At 42.4% G+C, this 16902-nt stretch overlaps 2 protein-coding genes across 3 annotated transcripts; one reads left to right on the plus strand and one right to left on the minus strand.

Moving 5' to 3' along the window:
* Nucleotides 1-375: 375 nt before the first annotated feature.
* On the plus strand, nt 376-5251 carry LOC121977211 (acidic leucine-rich nuclear phosphoprotein 32-related protein-like). Of its 2 annotated transcripts, XM_042529803.1 has the most exons (3): nt 376-2054; nt 3445-3747; nt 4564-5251. In XM_042529803.1, exons 1-2 carry the CDS (start codon nt 861-863, stop codon nt 3706-3708), a joined length of 1458 nt encoding a protein of 485 aa, XP_042385737.1. In that variant the 5' UTR covers nt 376-860; the 3' UTR covers nt 3709-3747; nt 4564-5251. The 2 variants fall into 2 exon arrangements, with proteins under 2 accessions (XP_042385737.1, XP_042385736.1); XM_042529802.1 differs by lacking the exon at nt 4564-5251 and having other exon boundaries at nt 3445-3852.
* A 4766-nt stretch (nt 5252-10017) lies between these two features.
* LOC121977213 (probable LRR receptor-like serine/threonine-protein kinase At2g16250) lies at nt 10018-16290 on the minus strand. Its single transcript, XM_042529806.1, has 4 exons — nt 13795-16290; nt 11456-11584; nt 11151-11173; nt 10018-11062 (listed from the first exon to the last, which is right to left on the minus strand). Exons 1-4 carry the CDS (start codon nt 15708-15710, stop codon nt 10482-10484), a joined length of 2649 nt encoding a protein of 882 aa, XP_042385740.1. The 5' UTR covers nt 15711-16290; the 3' UTR covers nt 10018-10481.
* Between the last annotated feature and the right edge of the window lie 612 nt (nt 16291-16902).

A 16902-nucleotide genomic window follows, 5' to 3' on the forward strand; every position in this document is an offset into this window, starting at 1 on the left:
ATGGGGAGTATATGATTCTGTGGTTGAAAGGTCCAGGGATCGACCGGCTCTATGGGGGCCGTTGATGTGGATTCTACATTTTTTTTTTTCTTATTAGATAATTGTCTGTATCCTTATTGAAGTTATTAGTTATGAAAATGAATTGTTCCAACAAAAAATTATAGTTTGTGTAGAACTTTCAAAAATTAGAGGATGGGGCCAATAGGTCCAATACTAGCTAGCGCTCTTGGCTAACTAAATCAGTATATAAGAACTAAATTTTGGAGTATTGTTGAAACTTCGAAAACCTTGAGGGAGCAAAATGGAAATTTCTGCTTTTTTTTAATAAAAAATCGTAATATGAAAATTTGGAAAAATATATAAAAATTATAGATAAAAAAGCAGGAGGGGGAGAAGAGAGCAATCGCATCTCGTCTTCTTTGGTGGATGTCCCTCGGAACGATTGCTTTTCTGGTCACATTCAACGAGGAGTGAGAATTTGGGGACGGGAAATTTCTTCTTAGGTTTAGGGTTCCCTCACCCTTTTCCACTACATGGTGTCGGCGAAAGTTTCGTGATCTCTGTTACCTTCGCCCTGTTTCCCCTGATCCTCGTGTGGATCCGATGCAGATCCAGCTATCCTGAGAAATCGATGTATTCTGGCTGTCGATAAGTGTTTATTTTGGATTTACTTGGGTAGTTGTTTTGATTTATCATCGTTGGTCGGGAGTTGGTGTGTTGTTTGCTTCTCGATCCATCTTTGGGATCAGTTTGGTTCTGTCAATCATTAGGGCTTTTACTTGGTTGATTCGGTGGCGGCTTTTTTGGATTCGTGGATTGGTGCTGGTGCCTAGGGTTTCCTGTTTAATTGATTTTGATAGATGGACGAGGCCTGGGAGAGGGCCGTGGAGGCGGCTATAGGAGCTCAGGCGGAATCTTCCTCTTCTGCTTCACCGCCACGGAGCCTCACGCTTGACGGTTCGGTGAAGTGCCTTCATGGTCGGCTTCCTCCGCCGGAGATCCTGGAGAGGTATCAATCGCTGGAGGTTCTGTCGATTGCAAACATCGGAGCGTCGTCGCTGGAGAAGTTTCCGCGTCTCCGGAACCTGCAGCGGCTGATTCTCTCTGACAATCGCATTGGCGGAGGACTTGAGTTCCTGGTGGAGGCTGGGCTTGATTCCCTTCGAGATCTCGATCTCTCCAACAACCGGATCCAGTTCCTCGAGGATTTATCTCCTTTGGCTCAACTCCGGCTCGTATCTTTGGATCTCTATGAGTGTCCTGTGACGAAGATCAAGGATTATCGATCAAGGGTATTTGGAATGATCAGAACTCTGAAATATCTAGATAAGTTGGACGCTGATGAAAATGAACGCCCAGAGTCTGACGAGGAAGATGAGGAAGAGGATGAAGATGAAGATGATGAGGAAGAGGATCCTGGGAGTGGGGAGGTTGACGGAGAAGAATTAGCTGAGAGGATGATAAATGGCGTTGGTAGCAGTACAGCACATACAATAGTTGATGTCGATGAAGAAGAGGACAGTGATGCTGAGGAGGACACTGAGACTGGTATTGGGGCAGATGCTAATGGTTTGGAGAGGGGATATCATGCATCCAATGCATTTAGAGTGGCCCCTATCAGAGCAGCTTCAGTTGAGAGAGAAGAGGGCCAAGATGAAGAGGATGATGATGTTGATGAGTATGAGGAGGAGGATTTGGGAGAGGAGATTGATGTAGAGGAGGAGGATGAAGAAGATGATGACGTCGTTGAGGTTCATGATATAGGAGACAGTGAAGAGGATGATGATGGGGTTGATGAAGGAGAAGAAGAGTTAGATGAAGAGGATGAGGAGGATGAGGATGGGGATATAGAAGAAGATCAGGATGTTCCAGATGACGAGGATGATGGCTTACCTGGAAGCTCAGGGAGATTCATCAATGTAGAAGGGGAGATCGATGGCCATGAGCAAGGTGAAGGTGATGAGGATGAGAATGGAGAGATTGGGCAGGAAGATGTGCAGGAAGTGGATGATGATAGATTTTCCGAAGAAGGTGATGGCGAGGATGAATTTGAGGTATACTTGGTTACTGGAACTTATTATTATATGGTCTATTTTCCGTGCAACAATATATCATTCACTTTTATAAATTATTCTGATTTGTTAATATTACTATATATGTCCGTGTGTTGCAACAGGATAATTACTTTAGTCAGTACATCAAACTAAGTGGTGCTAATGTCAATAGGAAAATTTGTATGAGTTTTTTTTTTTTGAATTATTCTAGTGATTCTTTATTGTGCAACTTTTTTTCATGATGTTTTGATCAACACTTATAAATGCTGACTAGATAGTTAGCTGGTGGGCTTGCGCCAGTTCAAAATTTTCATGTTGAACCTACTTAAAATCTGATTCAGCCTGAAATGCATTAGTGAATAGCTCTTATATCGTAACATATACAACAACTACATAATAGATGAAAATTCAGAGTAGGGTAAATAGATTTTTTAATACCACTTTGTTCTTGATATGTGATAGTATTCTTACTATGCATATTTATTTTTGTGTTGATTATGCATCTGTTTATCCTGTATGTGTATCAAGGCATTTATGCCTATTGAAGTAGCAAAAAATCTCAGCAATTGCATGCTTTGTACACTGAGTTGATACCTTTTTCCATGTTAATTCTTACGACCATGGATTGTCATGCATCTGTTGAACTTTAGTTTTATTTCCTTTTGTTGGAATTGAGATTGTACCAGTATCAATGATGCCTTTTGTTCCCAATTCAATATTGAGAATTTCATCTGTTTTTATCTATGGAATAATTTCTAGTGCATCCTTAGCATGTTTGTTTAATGTTATTAATCCTCAAAAATCTGTTAGAATATTTGTTGGTCTTTGTAAGCTCACGAGTTAGTTCTTTCTTTCCTTTTTTTTTTAAAAAAAAATGATCCCTAAACATTTGTTTCACATTTAATGCATTTTTTTACAACTGTTATTGTAAATGAGTGTAGTTAATCGAACCTTATTTTGCATTACCATAATTAAATTCTCTTAACTAGTTTGAAAATGGTATATTTTTCTTAATATCTTCACATTTGATCAGTAAAAAAGGATTTTAACTTGCTTCTGTTAATTATGGTAGTCGGTTTGAAAATGTTGTTCTTCTCGTTGCAGAAAAAATGATTGATACATTCTTTTATCCCTTCATTTCTTAGTGGTATTTCATTTTTCATTCTAAAGTTTTTGTTTTATTTGGAAATTTGCTGCATGTCTTTATTCCATGTGATTGTGATTACTCAGCTGGAAGTGGATTATGCTTGATTTCTCGTATTTCTTTGGCCATCATTCCTTTCACTCATTTACATTATAATTCAGATTGTCTTTGAGATTTTGTCTGTGTTTCCTTTTTTTCTGATCTTGTTTTTTTCCCCCTCGTTTTTCTATAATATCATATTATCAGGATGATGACAATGGCGGGGAGTATCTGGTGCAACAGATCGCTCAACCTCCATTCGAGGAGGCAGCAGGGAGTGATGCTTTGGAGGAAGATGAAGATGACGAGGTCGATAACAATGATGACGGCGTAGAACATCTCCACAGAAATGGAAGAGCATCTCCTCCCCATGCTTCCTCTTCTCGGTCCAATAAGAGGAGGCGAAAGGACAATGACAGTGATGAGGAATCCGAGGAGGAACAACTACATAAGTTCAAGCATCATCCTTGACGGTCTCTGGAATTCCGCTGTGGTTCATGGTTACTAGTGGTGGGTTCTTCCCCTCCTCCTATGTCGTGTATTCTGAACTTACCTACTTAGAAAGACTAGCAAATGCAAGAAAGACATTCAGTTGGGTTTCCTGTTCCCTCCTCATTTCAAGAGTCAGTTATTTATCCGCTTTCAAACGGCAGGCATGTACATCTCTCAACCTCCTTCCCTCCAAACCACCAGGAAGTTTAAATACTAATAGCCGTTGTGTGTTTTTAGGTCCTTTCCTAGTTCATGTGTTCCTGCGGCTTAGAAAGAGTGATATCTTTTTCCTTCCCAATGAATTTGGTTTGTGCTGGGAAGTTCCAAGTACTAGTAGCCGTTACTTTTCCCTTTTTATTTGTGTAGGTTTGTTTACCCTTTTAGTTAGGTCCTTGCTACTTACTTCATGGTCCACCTGCTGCTCAGAGGGGGTGATATCGTGTTCCTTCACACTTTGAGTAGGTAAGTTCAAATGCTACTAGCCGTTGCCCCTTTCCGTGTAATTTTAAGAGTATGTTTAAAGCCTTCCCATGTTCATGTGTTCCTGCGGCTAGGAATGAGGAGGTATCATGTTCCTTTCGCAGATGGCGTTCGGTTCGGTTCGGTTCGGTCGTCTATTCTATTGTGTTAATTAATTGCCATGACTTGCCCGCATGCTCACCGTGCATCCACTCATCTTAATGTCTTAGCTAATCGATAGAATTGGAGTTGAGATTTTTGGGCTCGGGCAGGGCCCAATGTGGTTCCTTAGGCTTAATAAGATGTATACATGACTCGTCTCAAAAAACTATATGTAAATGGATTGACTAACTCTAAATTTTGTTCGTCATGTAGGTTTTTGCTCAACCGCGATTGGTGAGACCGAACCAGACCGGCTTCTGTTCTGCACCCTTTTCATGGTACGATGAACGGTCTGCTTGCCCCGGGCTGGTTTGACCGAACCGAGGTAGAACATTAGTATACGAACCCAAGCGTGACCTCCTCGCCCATTACCGAGCCGGATCGCTTCTGTATTCCACCAGATATAAGCTGCTCCGTCGCCTACGTCCCCGAAGACGCTGGTGGCGGGTAGCCGCGTGGGGAGGCAACCCGGGTCCGGTGCTTGAGCGGCCGTGCTACCTCGCCGTGGTAGCGGTTGCTGTCAACTTTCTCCCGGACCCCTTGCCGGAAAACTCTTGTAGCTTGGCTCGACTGAACCGGAGAAGATCATCAGAGCTCGACGAAGCCATTCGGCCCATTCCCATACCTCTGCCGCTTCCGTTCCCCGTCGTCCGGTAGTTGAAGACACTCTTAAGCAGTTCCAGCAGCAACGGAGGGCTTCATGGTGGAGGAGCGCTCTGCTACCTCGCCGTGTCGTGGCCTGTCAGCTTCGCCTCGCAGCTCTTGCGTCGAGACCCTGCCTTCTTCTTAACTTGGCTTTTTTCTGTCGATGCATTAATTGGTTGGTTTGTTTTCTTTTTTGTTGGTTATTTTGTAAAGGTAATGGATTATTTCCATGGGAAGTATCATTAATCTTCTTCTTCAAAAGCTTTCTGGGGTTTTAGCAAATATATGTTTATAAACTCTTGTGATATCACTCTTTCCTCGTAACATTATTATTTTATTTAATAAGAAAATAATATTGATCTGGGCTGAAATCAGAAAACACAAAAGCCGATTAGGTGGTGTCGAGGTTGATTGCGTGAAGACTTCGGGCAAGAGGAATTTGGTGCCACTCTAGCTCGATCTTGCATGTCAAAGAGAAAAATTAGAAGAGAGAAGCGTCAGTAACCAGATTAAGGAGGGTCCAGGTGCAGACATTTTGACGTGTAAATCAAACAGAGAGTTGAAGAAAACGATAAAGAATTGTGGTTGTGAATACTGAACTGATAGCAAAGCATAGGTGTAAGTGGAGACTTTCTATATGAATATTAATACATTTCTAAAATAAAATTGACTATTCGGACAACATTCCTCAAAATATGCCCACCTTTGAGTGCTTTGCAAGATAAAAGCCTCTGTCACAAGTAATTTTGAGGGTCCGGCGTGACCATGAGTTTTGATATTTGGGCAAAGGATTCAAGTTAGGTTTATCCTTATATTTGATATATGTATTTGACTTGTATAGATTTGCATGGTATACATATGACTTATTTTGATAGCTTCTGATCTGGTGAAGGATGGAGCATCTAAGAGACCGTGGACAAGCCAGCAAGAACAAACCGAGAGAAGTACTTTGAGGCATATGCGAATGATGACATTGGGATTGAGCTTGAGTCCATACTCCCTCAATGTTTGGTAAGTTTCGTCAATGTCTGCAAATAGATCGTCTGCTCTGAGGGACTTGATCAGGATATTTTGTCCAATCTTCTTCCAGAATAATTTGTTCATAAGTTGTTGATAAGTAGCTTTTGTATTCTTTAGTCCAAATAATATAACATTATAACAATAGATTCCTTTGGTAGTTATGAAATTAACCTTCTCTTGGTCTTCCTTGGTTAGCGAGACTTGATGGTAGCCCTGATACGCATCCAACATGCATATTAGCTCACAACTAGAAGTTGAGTCCATCATCTAATTGATGTGGGACAAGGAATAATAATCTTTCAGACAAGTTTTGTTCAAATATCCGAAGTTCACACAAATGCATCATTTGTTCCCAAGTTTAGATACTAGGACTACATTGGCCAACCAGCTCGGGAACTATACTTGTCGAATGTGCCCTGCCTTGAGCAGATTATTGACTTTCGCTCGGATGATCTTGTTCTGCTCGGCTCCAAAATCTCTCTTCCTTTGCTTGACAGACCGAGCCTCCAAGAGGACATGGAATACGTGTTCCATAACACTTGGTGAGATGCCAGTGATCTCTTGAGGTGTCCAGACATTATTGCAGGTTAGACATACGACTAGATCAATCTAGAACTTCGGGGGGTAGGTTGATCGCTATATGAGTGGTGGCCTCTGATATGCTTGAATGAATCTACATCTTCTCATTCTCTTCATAAATTAGCATTGGGGGAGCTTTATGAATGATGTTGACCTCCAATCGCTGGATCTTCTGAGCGATGCACACTTCGGTCTTGATCATAACTATATAGCATTTACGTGCTACTAGCTGGTCCCCCTCACTTCTACCACCAAGTTATCGACCGAGAACTTGATCTTCTAGAAATATGTGGAGATGACGGCTCGGAACTCATTTAATGTCGATTGGCCTAAAATCACATTGTAGGCCGAGGGCGCGCCCACTAATGAATGTCAATCGGCGGGTCCTCATAAGGGGCTCCTCCCCTAGAGAGATAGTCAATTGGATCTGTCCGATCGATTGCATTCCATTGCCAGTGAATCCATATACGGGCATCGTCATTGGATGAAACTCACTCCTCTTAATCTGCAACTGATCGAATACCTTCTTAAAGATGATATTAACAGAACTTCAAGTATCAACAAAAGTATAGTATATATTATAGTTAGCTATAATAACTTTGATGATCAAGGCATCATCGTATGGTACTTCCACCCCCTCTAAGTTCTTAGGACTGAAGTTGATTTTTGACCCGTGTGCATGCTCTTAGCTACACCCGACTACGTGGATTTTTCAATCGGCAAACGTGTGACTTCCTGGCTTGATTATAATCTTCATTGGTCGGCCCGCTCGTTATCATGCCAATGTCTCCTCGAGTGACATTGCTGCGATTTTCTTCTTGCCGAGTCAGGGTATGCTCACCCTCGACTCAAGCGTTTACCGAAGCCCTGTTCTCTCGTTGTTGGGGCACTTGCTGGGATCGATCAGAGTCTTAGATGTCTCTTCTAGGTGGCCCGTTTGGGGCGTTGATAAGGCCTACTGTTCGGAGACGGTGATTACCAACGAAAGTCCTAGTTGGCCGCTCGACGCCTCCCCTGATTATATCTATAACACTCTTGAGTGCTATGGGTTCCCGTCTGGTGGTAAGTGCAAAAAGGTTAGACCCATTGATGGGGCTCAACGAACGGGACCAAATCAACCTCCACATACTATACAACGTTTGGCTTATGCTCATGATGATGCAATTGGAGGCTCGATCGAGGTCCTTTGTGTGGAAGAGGAGAGAGAGGAGCCTGACGTTCTGAGGTAGGGATAAGAGTGGGTGTTGCTACCTCCTTCTTCCAAGTGAACTGAGTTTCCTCCACAATGAGGTACTTGGTCACCCTTCTAAGCAGATGGTCGAAATCTCTAGAGGGCTTTTTGCTCAGGGACAGGAAGAAATCCTAATCTATGAGCTCTTGGAAGAAAGCACTCACCAGAATCTTTGAGTGGTCGAAGGGGCGTCCATGGCCATTTGATTGAATTGTTTATGGTTGAATCTTTTAATGTACGCCCTTAGCGCCTCCTTGGCCCTTTGCTTGAGGGAAAATAAGCTTAGAGTGGTCTTGTGGTACTGACGACTGCTGGCGAAGTGGTGGAGAAATACTTTCTGAAAATCCTTGAAATAGCAAATGGAGTCGGTCGGCAGTTAGATGAACCATCTCTGCGTAGAGCTGAAGAGTGTAGTCAGAAACACTTAGCCCTTGACATCATCCGTTTACTGATGGAGGATAGCTGCATTTTTGAATTTGAGCAAAGGCCCTTCCAGGTTAGTTGCTCCACCGTACTCTCCAATCACTAAGGGTTGTAAATGGTTCAGTAATTTCTTATCCAATATTTCCTAGGATAACATTGTACTTATTCACTAGGGGAAGCTACAGGCCATTGATGCTTTCCCTTTCCGAACATCCCGAGCAGGTGCATCTCTAGAAGATGATCCTTGGGGCCTCTCCGCTCGACCCATATCATAGAAGGACGTGCATAATAACGTCCTATGGTATGCTATCGGAGATGATGGCACAGGTGGTAAATTGATCGACTGTACAGGTACCTGATTGACACCTGTTGGAGGAGGGATTGGGGTTCCTTCTACCCTCGTTCTTCGCTCGGTGTGAGGTTTTTTCATCGAAAATGCTGGGTCGTTCGACAGAGGGTGTCCAACAGCTTGTTGTTGTTGCGTTATCTTCTGTGCCTTGGAGGCCATGAGCAAATCCAAGTCCTCTTGCGACAAAGTAACTGTTGTGAATCTTCTCGCTCCTTCCATCTTCACATTTCAGATTTAAGCGAGATTCTCAAAGACAACGCCAAATTTGATCCTATATGAAATCAGAGAAGACGAGCATCCGACTAGGTGGCGTCGAGGTTGACTGTGAGAAGACGACTTTGAGCAAGAGGAACCTGGTGCCACTCTTGATCCTACGTGTCAAAGAGAAAAACTAGAAGAGGAAAGCGTTAGTAACCGGGCCAGGAGGGATTCCAGCATAAACACTCTAATGCTCAAGTTAGACAGAGAGCTAAAGAAAAGGATGAAGAACGGTGGTAACGAATACTGAACTCCGATAACGAAACATACATGTGTTTGTGGGTGGAACCCCTATATATATTGATGTTTTTTCCTACACTAAAATCAATGCATTTTTAAAATAGGACCAATTATTCTGACATTCCGACAGTTGTCCCTAAAATATGCCGACCATTACTGTGCTTTGTAGGATGGAAGCTTTTGTCATACGAATTACACATGGAATATTCTCTTAATTCTCTAATAACAGTTATATAAAACATCAAAAAAGAATATTAGACCATTAATATGCTTTGAGGGTAAGATGACTGAGTCCCCTTTAACGTTTGATCGGGCATCACTCTTGAACGTGATCGGGTCGGAAAAGGAATGCTGGCCATCTCGAGAACTTGGTCTCTCAGAGGACTTGACTTTCTTGAGGACTTGGTCTCTCTGAGGACTCAGTAACTACTTGGACAAGGAGTCTGGCTAAGCCAAGTGGACTTGACTCGGGATTCCATTGAGCCGGGAGGATTCTAGATCTAATCGGACTTTTTATCTGATTGACTGGACTATTTGGCTGAGTCGTACGACTGTGTTACTCGGTTCTGAATTAAATTAGGGCGGCTTAAGATTCCATCGCGCTAGGAGGACTCGGAATCCGATCGGACAATAGATCCAACCGATCACTATTCAACCAAACTATACCACCATATACTAGTTTGAGTATTGATCCTTTCATGATTTTGATGATCACATCAGCCAACTTTTTAACTTCGATCACAACCTGCCTTATTCGCCACATTATTCGCCATATCAAACATGATACAAATATAATATATTCAACCTTTTTTTGCTTTCTTTACTTTATTTATTTGCATTCATCAATTTTTTTTGACGAATGCTAATATCATTTTTTTTTCCGAAGCACACGAGTGTGCCTCCCTAATCTGAGACAGCCAAATTCTAAGTCAAAAGTTTCCACAATCCACCTCCAACATGATAAAAAGGAGAATTAATCCAATATACAGAAAAATTACACGAGAAAAGAATTTCATCTCGTTTTATACCATCAAAGAACCGAGAGCAAGAACAAACAGCAAAACAGGAAAAGAAAAAGAAAGAAAGAAAAAGAATCAGCATCTCTATCACTCTAATCCCCTGTCAGCTCCATATACCTACAAATCCTCGAGCCTTGTGCCTCGAGAACCAGCTCTCTGCCAACCCAAATGTGTGAATACTGCACAAGTGAGAGCAAAGATGAAGAATCCAACACAAGCAACACATATCAATCTGAACCGAGTTTTGCTGATGTTTTCGCGGCAGCCTATCGATGATGCCGATAGCCGAGAACTCGAATCAGGAGCCCGCCATATTTGATTTACCCGAATCAGAAAACAAAAACAATAAAAAGAAGATCTTTTCTTGTCAATCCTCCATGTCACGTATACCTGAAGGCTCTGGGAATATCTCCTTTGAAGGCCTCTTGCGTGAGAATGACTGCTCCCCGCCACTTCCTTGAGACCTGCTAGTGCCTGAACGCTTTAGAGTTTGATCCTCTCTCAATTGCCCCGGCACTGATACAATCTCCGATGAACTGCGCCGCCAACTCCCCATGAATGCAGCATTCCACGATCCCCTCGATGAAGTGGCCCTCAGCCTGGCTGAGCCGGAATTGTTGTCTTCCCTCACTACCTTGAGAGGGTTTTCCAATGCTTTGAGAATGTATCGCACGGGTGGACGCTTATTCGGCCTTGGATTCAGGCAAGACTTTGCCACAATTGCCATGGCCCAGACCTCCTCCAAGTGATCCTCATCCACGACGAGGAACGGATCAACTATTTTTGTCACCAGTTCCTTCTCGTACACATTGATGTACTGAAGTGTGTGGTCGAGCCAGTCGTTCGCTGCCGCATCGTTCGAGCCACTGATTCCGAGCTTGCCAGTGACCAGCTCAAGCAAGACCTTCCCCAAACAGTATACATCGTATGCACATATTGCAGGAGGCCCTGCAAATTCAAGAGCATGAGAGAACAGATAAGAACTAAATGACACGATCAAACAAGGAAAGAAAAGCAGTTTCAGAAGGTTCCCTACCAGATATTCCATGTTCTGGTGTCCTGTTCACCAAAGAAGAGAAGATTTTGTCAGAATGAAACTTACTCTAAACTAATTGAGATCGATATCATAAACTTTAATCTGTCACTGAATATATTCTTGTAAGATATCATTTAAGTGTATTACAGAATTTCTAAGATGAGATAAATATCCAAGGCAAAAAATTGCATAGATAACCAAGAAGCTAAATCAATCTTTGTGGATCGATACATAAACCAGTAAATATAGAATCAGGTGGAACTAGGATTTAATTCTATATTTATTGGCAAATGAAAGTAACTTACTGTGATAGTCTCAAAAGCCTAGTGAACACGTTTTGGTGTGCTTCGCCTTCCTGAGCACAAATCTCACTTAAACTTCCAAGCCTGACTTCAAATTTGTCATCGAGAAGGATACTGCTTGCTTGGATGTCTCTGAGAACACAATAAATTGCAGTTTAATGAAACAGATTATATGGTACTTCTGTTGACAAGGATTAATATTTTATGTCACCACTAAACATGGTAAGTAATTTAGTTTGACATCACAAATCCAAAACATTATATGGAGTATTCATTTAGGAAATCAGATCAGCAACAAGAAAAGCATAGACAGTAAGAATTGTGATAGTTAATGGTTCAGATATGTACTCAGGAAAGAATTAATTTTAGCTTCTATATCAAGGTGTTTGTTGAAGGTGGGAAGCCAAATTAGACATCCTATACAAGACAATGGAATATGATTTTAAAAATTATTCCATGCCGATAAGTGCGCCAGTGCGGGTGAAGCTTATCATTTCATCTGCCAAGAGGTAGATGAAACAAATTTGATACCCTGGACACAACGGAAGCATAAAGACTCTGTGATCAAAAGCAGCAAGCTTCCATGATCACAAGATTTAGGTTTCCTCTATTTCACGATGAGGCTTCTACAAAAGGCAAACCATGATAAGAATCATATTTCAAAACTTGAATGAATTCATATACTAATCATGAATTAACAAGTGGAAGGAGATTGATCAATTTCTATCCTTATCAGAAATTATCTACAAAATTGCCACACAAAACGAAAGATTAAACTGTTCTTGCAGCACAAATCCTATTCATTATAATTTAACAAAAGCAACAAGAAATCAATTGCAGAGTAGAATAATCTAGTGTGATTTGGTTCGGAGTCCTATCTATAGTATTCAGAAGTTTTTAATTCAAGTAAGAATGATAAGATGCTCGAAAGAAAAAAGAAGCAATTGTTTTGATGTCGAAATAAGCCATATGTTGTGTAGATAAATACAAGGCTGCATTGAGTAGAGTTGAATGAAAAGGAACAGGAATGCTACATGGTTGAGGATGACCTTGAGAGCTCCCCCATGAAACTTGTGTTTCATGTGTCAAAAAGTTAATGAAAAATATTTATTTTCATTTTCATTTCAATTTTCAAATTCTACTCTTTGAAAATGAACATGGGACCAAAAAAGAAAAAACTAAACGAGGCTGAAGAATTGCAGATGAAAGATAGCCCATTTCACCAAAAGCAGGATCTAGAATTGTAGTAGTCATTTTGAGACATCTCAGCAGTATAAAATATTGTTAGGTCGTAGCACATATATCTTCAGAAGAAAAAAAAGGATAAAAATGATAACTAGAAGATATTTAATTATTTTACATAACTGTACTTGGTTCAGATATATGATTGCTATTTGGTAAGAGAAAGATTCAGATGCAGAAGAATAATGTAAAAAATGCCTGCTTAGCACTTTAGTTGGAGGAGATGCTTACAAAGGCATAGAAAGTACTGAGAGCGCCACTTATCCAGATAGAATGATTGAAAAAGATGTTGGCAATCTTGAAGACCATCATGAAAAGTTACAAAAAATCAAGAGATGGTCATGGTTAAGCAAGAATCATCTATCTGAACCTTAGAACATTTCAAAGCAGTAGATTATTTATCATAGAGGTAATTTAATGTGAGTACATGCCATTTAGAAATGTAGCTAATCCCAAATTGAAACAGTACTTACTGTTGATCACATATAGATTAGAAATCAGAAGTGAATGCAGTGTTCATTGAGAGATTGAGTGCTAATACTAAACATATGACAGTTGGAATGCAAAGACCAAGAGATTAGCCAGAGCTTCAAACTGGTTATGCTGGTCCAATAGCATGGATTGAACAAAACTAAATTTACTTTAGGAAATCCAGTGAAAAATTCCACTCCTGGTTGACAAGGTTATTTGCACTAGCATGAAGTTGGTTCTTTGAAATCAATGACACTAATGCACTTCTAAGGGAATGGTAATAAAGACAGCATAAGATGCATAAATCCAAAAACCAAAATTCAGAAGCACTAGATATGATATATACACTAAAATATATCCTATAGATCATATTTTACATAAGGGAAAATTATATGTATTTAAAGACAGCCTAAAAAATCTTAAACATCACATATTCTATCCAAATAACTAATTCTATTTAAATCATAGACATAAGACTTGGTGTGCCTTGCCTACCAATCAGATCAAGTATCAGAGTGTTGAAACTAATAACCTTGACAAAAAGAACTTGTTTGTCAAACAGAGATCAAATGAGAGAGAACGGGTAAAACGAGTGACCAGGCTTTACTGCAATTATATAATTGCATTACCTATGAACGAGTGAAGGTGAACATTCATGATGAAGATAATTTAGAGCCTCGGCAATGCCTGTTGCAATCTTCAATCTCTTTATCCAATCCAATGACTGCAGCCCTTCTTCCAGCTCAGGTTTCCTCTGCAAAGCTGATGAGAGGTCACCGTTTGGCACCAATTTATATATAAGGAACTTCTCATTCTCCTTCTCCAAACAGTGGCCTAGAAATGGCACCAAATGTTCATGCAAGCCCTTGGAGAACAAATCCAACTCTCCAGCTAGAGCATCTCTCTTGAGCTTTTGTAAATCCATCCTCTTCACGACGATAGGAATCCCTCTTTCCAGAACACCACGAAATATATCACCCGAGTGCCCATGCTTGATAAGGTTTTCCTCACTGAAGTCCGAAGTAGCTTGGACCAACTGCTCATAAGTGAAGGGCTCTCCTACAGCTGACAAATTGACATGGACAGCAGGACCCAGGGTTCCACCATCAGAAGAGGACGCTATGACTTCCCTACTTTGCTGCTGTTCAGCTTTCTGTCGACCAGATTTCTTGCAACAAAATATCAGTAAAAGAACCAATGCTACAAGAACCAAAGCACCACCTATTGCCCCGATGAGTATATAAATTAAATTCCGATTCCTCCTCCTGTGAGTACCTGAAGGTGCAGGGCTTGGGGGGGTCGCACCCCCATTGTAAGGTAACCCTCTCTCTGAATAGAACTGCATACAGACCTCTGCACTCCTTTGATTTGTAGCATTTTGAAAGCAATTCAATCCGACTGAGACATTGCTGCGCAAGTTTTCAAATGGCAAGGCACCTTCTAGGAAATTTACCGATACATCCACAATTCGAAATTGGTTAAAAATGCTCACAAAGCTAGAAGAGATGCTACCATAGAAAAGATTGTTTGACAGATCAATGAGCACGCCACTGACATCGTTGTTCACAACAGCTGGTATAATGTCTGGGAGTGCCCCAGTGAGGTTGTTGTGAGAGACGTCGAATGTTGATAGCTCAGCAAGAGACCAGGCTGAGTCGGGCAATGCCCCTGAGAAGTTGTTGTGGCTTAGCTGGACGGACTGAAGCCGGGTGAGACCAGAGAAGAGATTGAAAGAGAGAGGACCTGAGAGCAAGTTGTGGCTCAAGGTCAAATTTTGGAGGCTCCTCAGGTTCCTCAGGTCATCAGGGAGCGATCGGGTGAGGGAGTTGGAGTTCAGGTCAAGAACCGTGAGCGAGGAGAGATCGCCGAGCTGCGGAGGAATGGGTCCGACGAGGCTATTGTTAGCCAAGATGAGGACGCTCAAGTTCCTGAGCATGCCGAGAGAAAGCGGCACCACACCGGAGAGTGAGTTGGAGGAGAGGTCGAGGAGAGTGAGGTTGGCAAGTTGACCTAGACTGTAAGGGATGCTTCCGGTGATGTTGTTGCCGGCGAGGTCGAGAATGGTGATCTGCGAAGTGTTGCCTAGACTATCAGGGATTTGACCCAGAACTGAAGCGTGGCGGAGGACGAGTACAGAGAAGGTCGGCGCAAGGTCGCGGCCGAACCAATCGGGAATGGGGCCGGGAAGGGCGAACCCGGTGGCGTTGAAGGATCGGAGCTGGGTGAGGTTCCTCAGCCCGTCAACGGCGAACAGCGGATTACGCCGCCCGAGCCGCGTGCGGCGGAGACTGGAGAGGTTGATTCCATCGACCCGGCCGGCGGCGCTGCAGGTGACGCCGGCCCATAAAACGCAGGGGTTCGCCCGGCGAGGCCAGTCCCGCGCGCGGAGGCCGAGCGAGGCTCGGAGGCCATAAAGCCCCGCGAGATCGGCGGAACTCAGGTTCTGCGCCGCAGCTGCCAGCGCGGTGGCACACAACAACGCGACGATCAGGATGACGCGCATGCCTACGGTTGCTCCATCGGGCGGCAATCCTAAATAGGGCATAGTGGCCGCCAATCACCGCCGTCCTTGCCACCTCTGCTTTGCAAGCAACATTCTTTATCCCCTCCCTTCAATCCCTCCTCCTTGCCCTGCTTCTCCTCTATTACAGCGACAAATCAGAGAAAAAACACCGAAAAAAGGGAGGGATCGAAAAAAAAAAAAAAGAGAGAGAGAGAGAGAAGGTGTAAGAAGTAAGAACAAGTGAACTAAACCAGCAAAGTTGGGCCGCGCCGCAGAAGCCACCCTTACAGCTACTCCTTCGGGGCGAGTAAAGAGGTTGCAATTAAATGCTCAAAAGAAGATGCCAACTGCCCCTTCTCTCCCACACACACTCGCTTCGCCCTCTCTAATAATGGCGATCATAATAGCGAACAGGCCGAGAAACGAGACATTAAAGCTCGGAATAAAAAAGGAGGGATTTTTAGGGTTAGAGGGAAGAGGATTTAGGGATTTCGTCTCTCCGGCGCGGTGGCGGTGTCGCCGGTGGCGTCATCCGCCGGAGGAGCGAGGAGGCGGAGCTGGGTCTGTGGATCGGGAAGAGTTGACTTCAACGGGAAAAAGAGGGAAAAAAGGAACAACACAGAAAGGTGAGGAAGGTCCAATATTTAAAATATTTATAACTTTCCTTCCCCACCAAAAAAAAAAAAAAAAAAACTTATTAATTTAATTGCCTTCCAAATTGTTTTTAATAAAAAACGGTATTTTTTCGAAAAAAAGGAGCATTTTTCTCAATAAATGAAAAAACCTACCGAATCTTTAAAAAATATATATCCTTCATTTAAACCTCAAAATAATAATAAATCTCACTTTAAAATAAAGATGTTGAAAATAAGATCTCCCTAAATTTAAGTAATTTAACCCCAAAAAACAAAAGGAGTTATCTGACTCAGCAAGTGGTCGGTCAACGCGCACGGCATCTGGTCAAAGAGGGTAAGTGACCGCAAGTAAACGACACCTCGCGGTCCGGTCTGACCCTTCGGCTCGCGTTTAGGTCGAGGCGGCGGTATTTGGCGGCTCGCGAGCGGAGCGGGTCCCAAAGTCACGTGCCGCCCCCTCTTTGCGATCCTTCGAGGCGCACGTGACGATGGCTTGAGAGATTATATTTTATTTTATTTGGGCTCTTCCCCAAGCCTGGCCCAGTTAAAAGATTATATTTTATTTTATTTTTTACACAAAACATTATCAAATATGGAGG

This window comes from Zingiber officinale, chromosome 4B (genome assembly GCF_018446385.1).
Source record: "Zingiber officinale cultivar Zhangliang chromosome 4B, Zo_v1.1, whole genome shotgun sequence".
Lineage (NCBI taxonomy): Eukaryota > Viridiplantae > Streptophyta > Magnoliopsida > Zingiberales > Zingiberaceae > Zingiber > Zingiber officinale.

Coding starts and splice junctions, on each gene's coding strand:
- LOC121977213 (XM_042529806.1), bottom strand. CDS start 15,710: ATGCCCTATTTAGGATTGCCGCCCGATGGAGCAACCGTAGGCATGCGC. Junction 11,585..13,794: donor TCACCTTCACTCGTTCATAG/GTAATGCAATTA, acceptor TTGTGTTCTCAG/AGACATCCAAGCAAGCAGTA. Junction 11,174..11,455: donor AGGCTTTTGAGACTATCACA/GTAAGTTACTTT, acceptor TTTGGTGAACAG/GACACCAGAACATGGAATAT.
- LOC121977211 (XM_042529803.1), top strand. CDS start 861: ATGGACGAGGCCTGGGAGAGGGCCGTGGAGGCGGCTATAGGAGCTCAG. Junction 2,055..3,444: donor ATGGCGAGGATGAATTTGAG/GTATACTTGGTT, acceptor TCATATTATCAG/GATGATGACAATGGCGGGGA.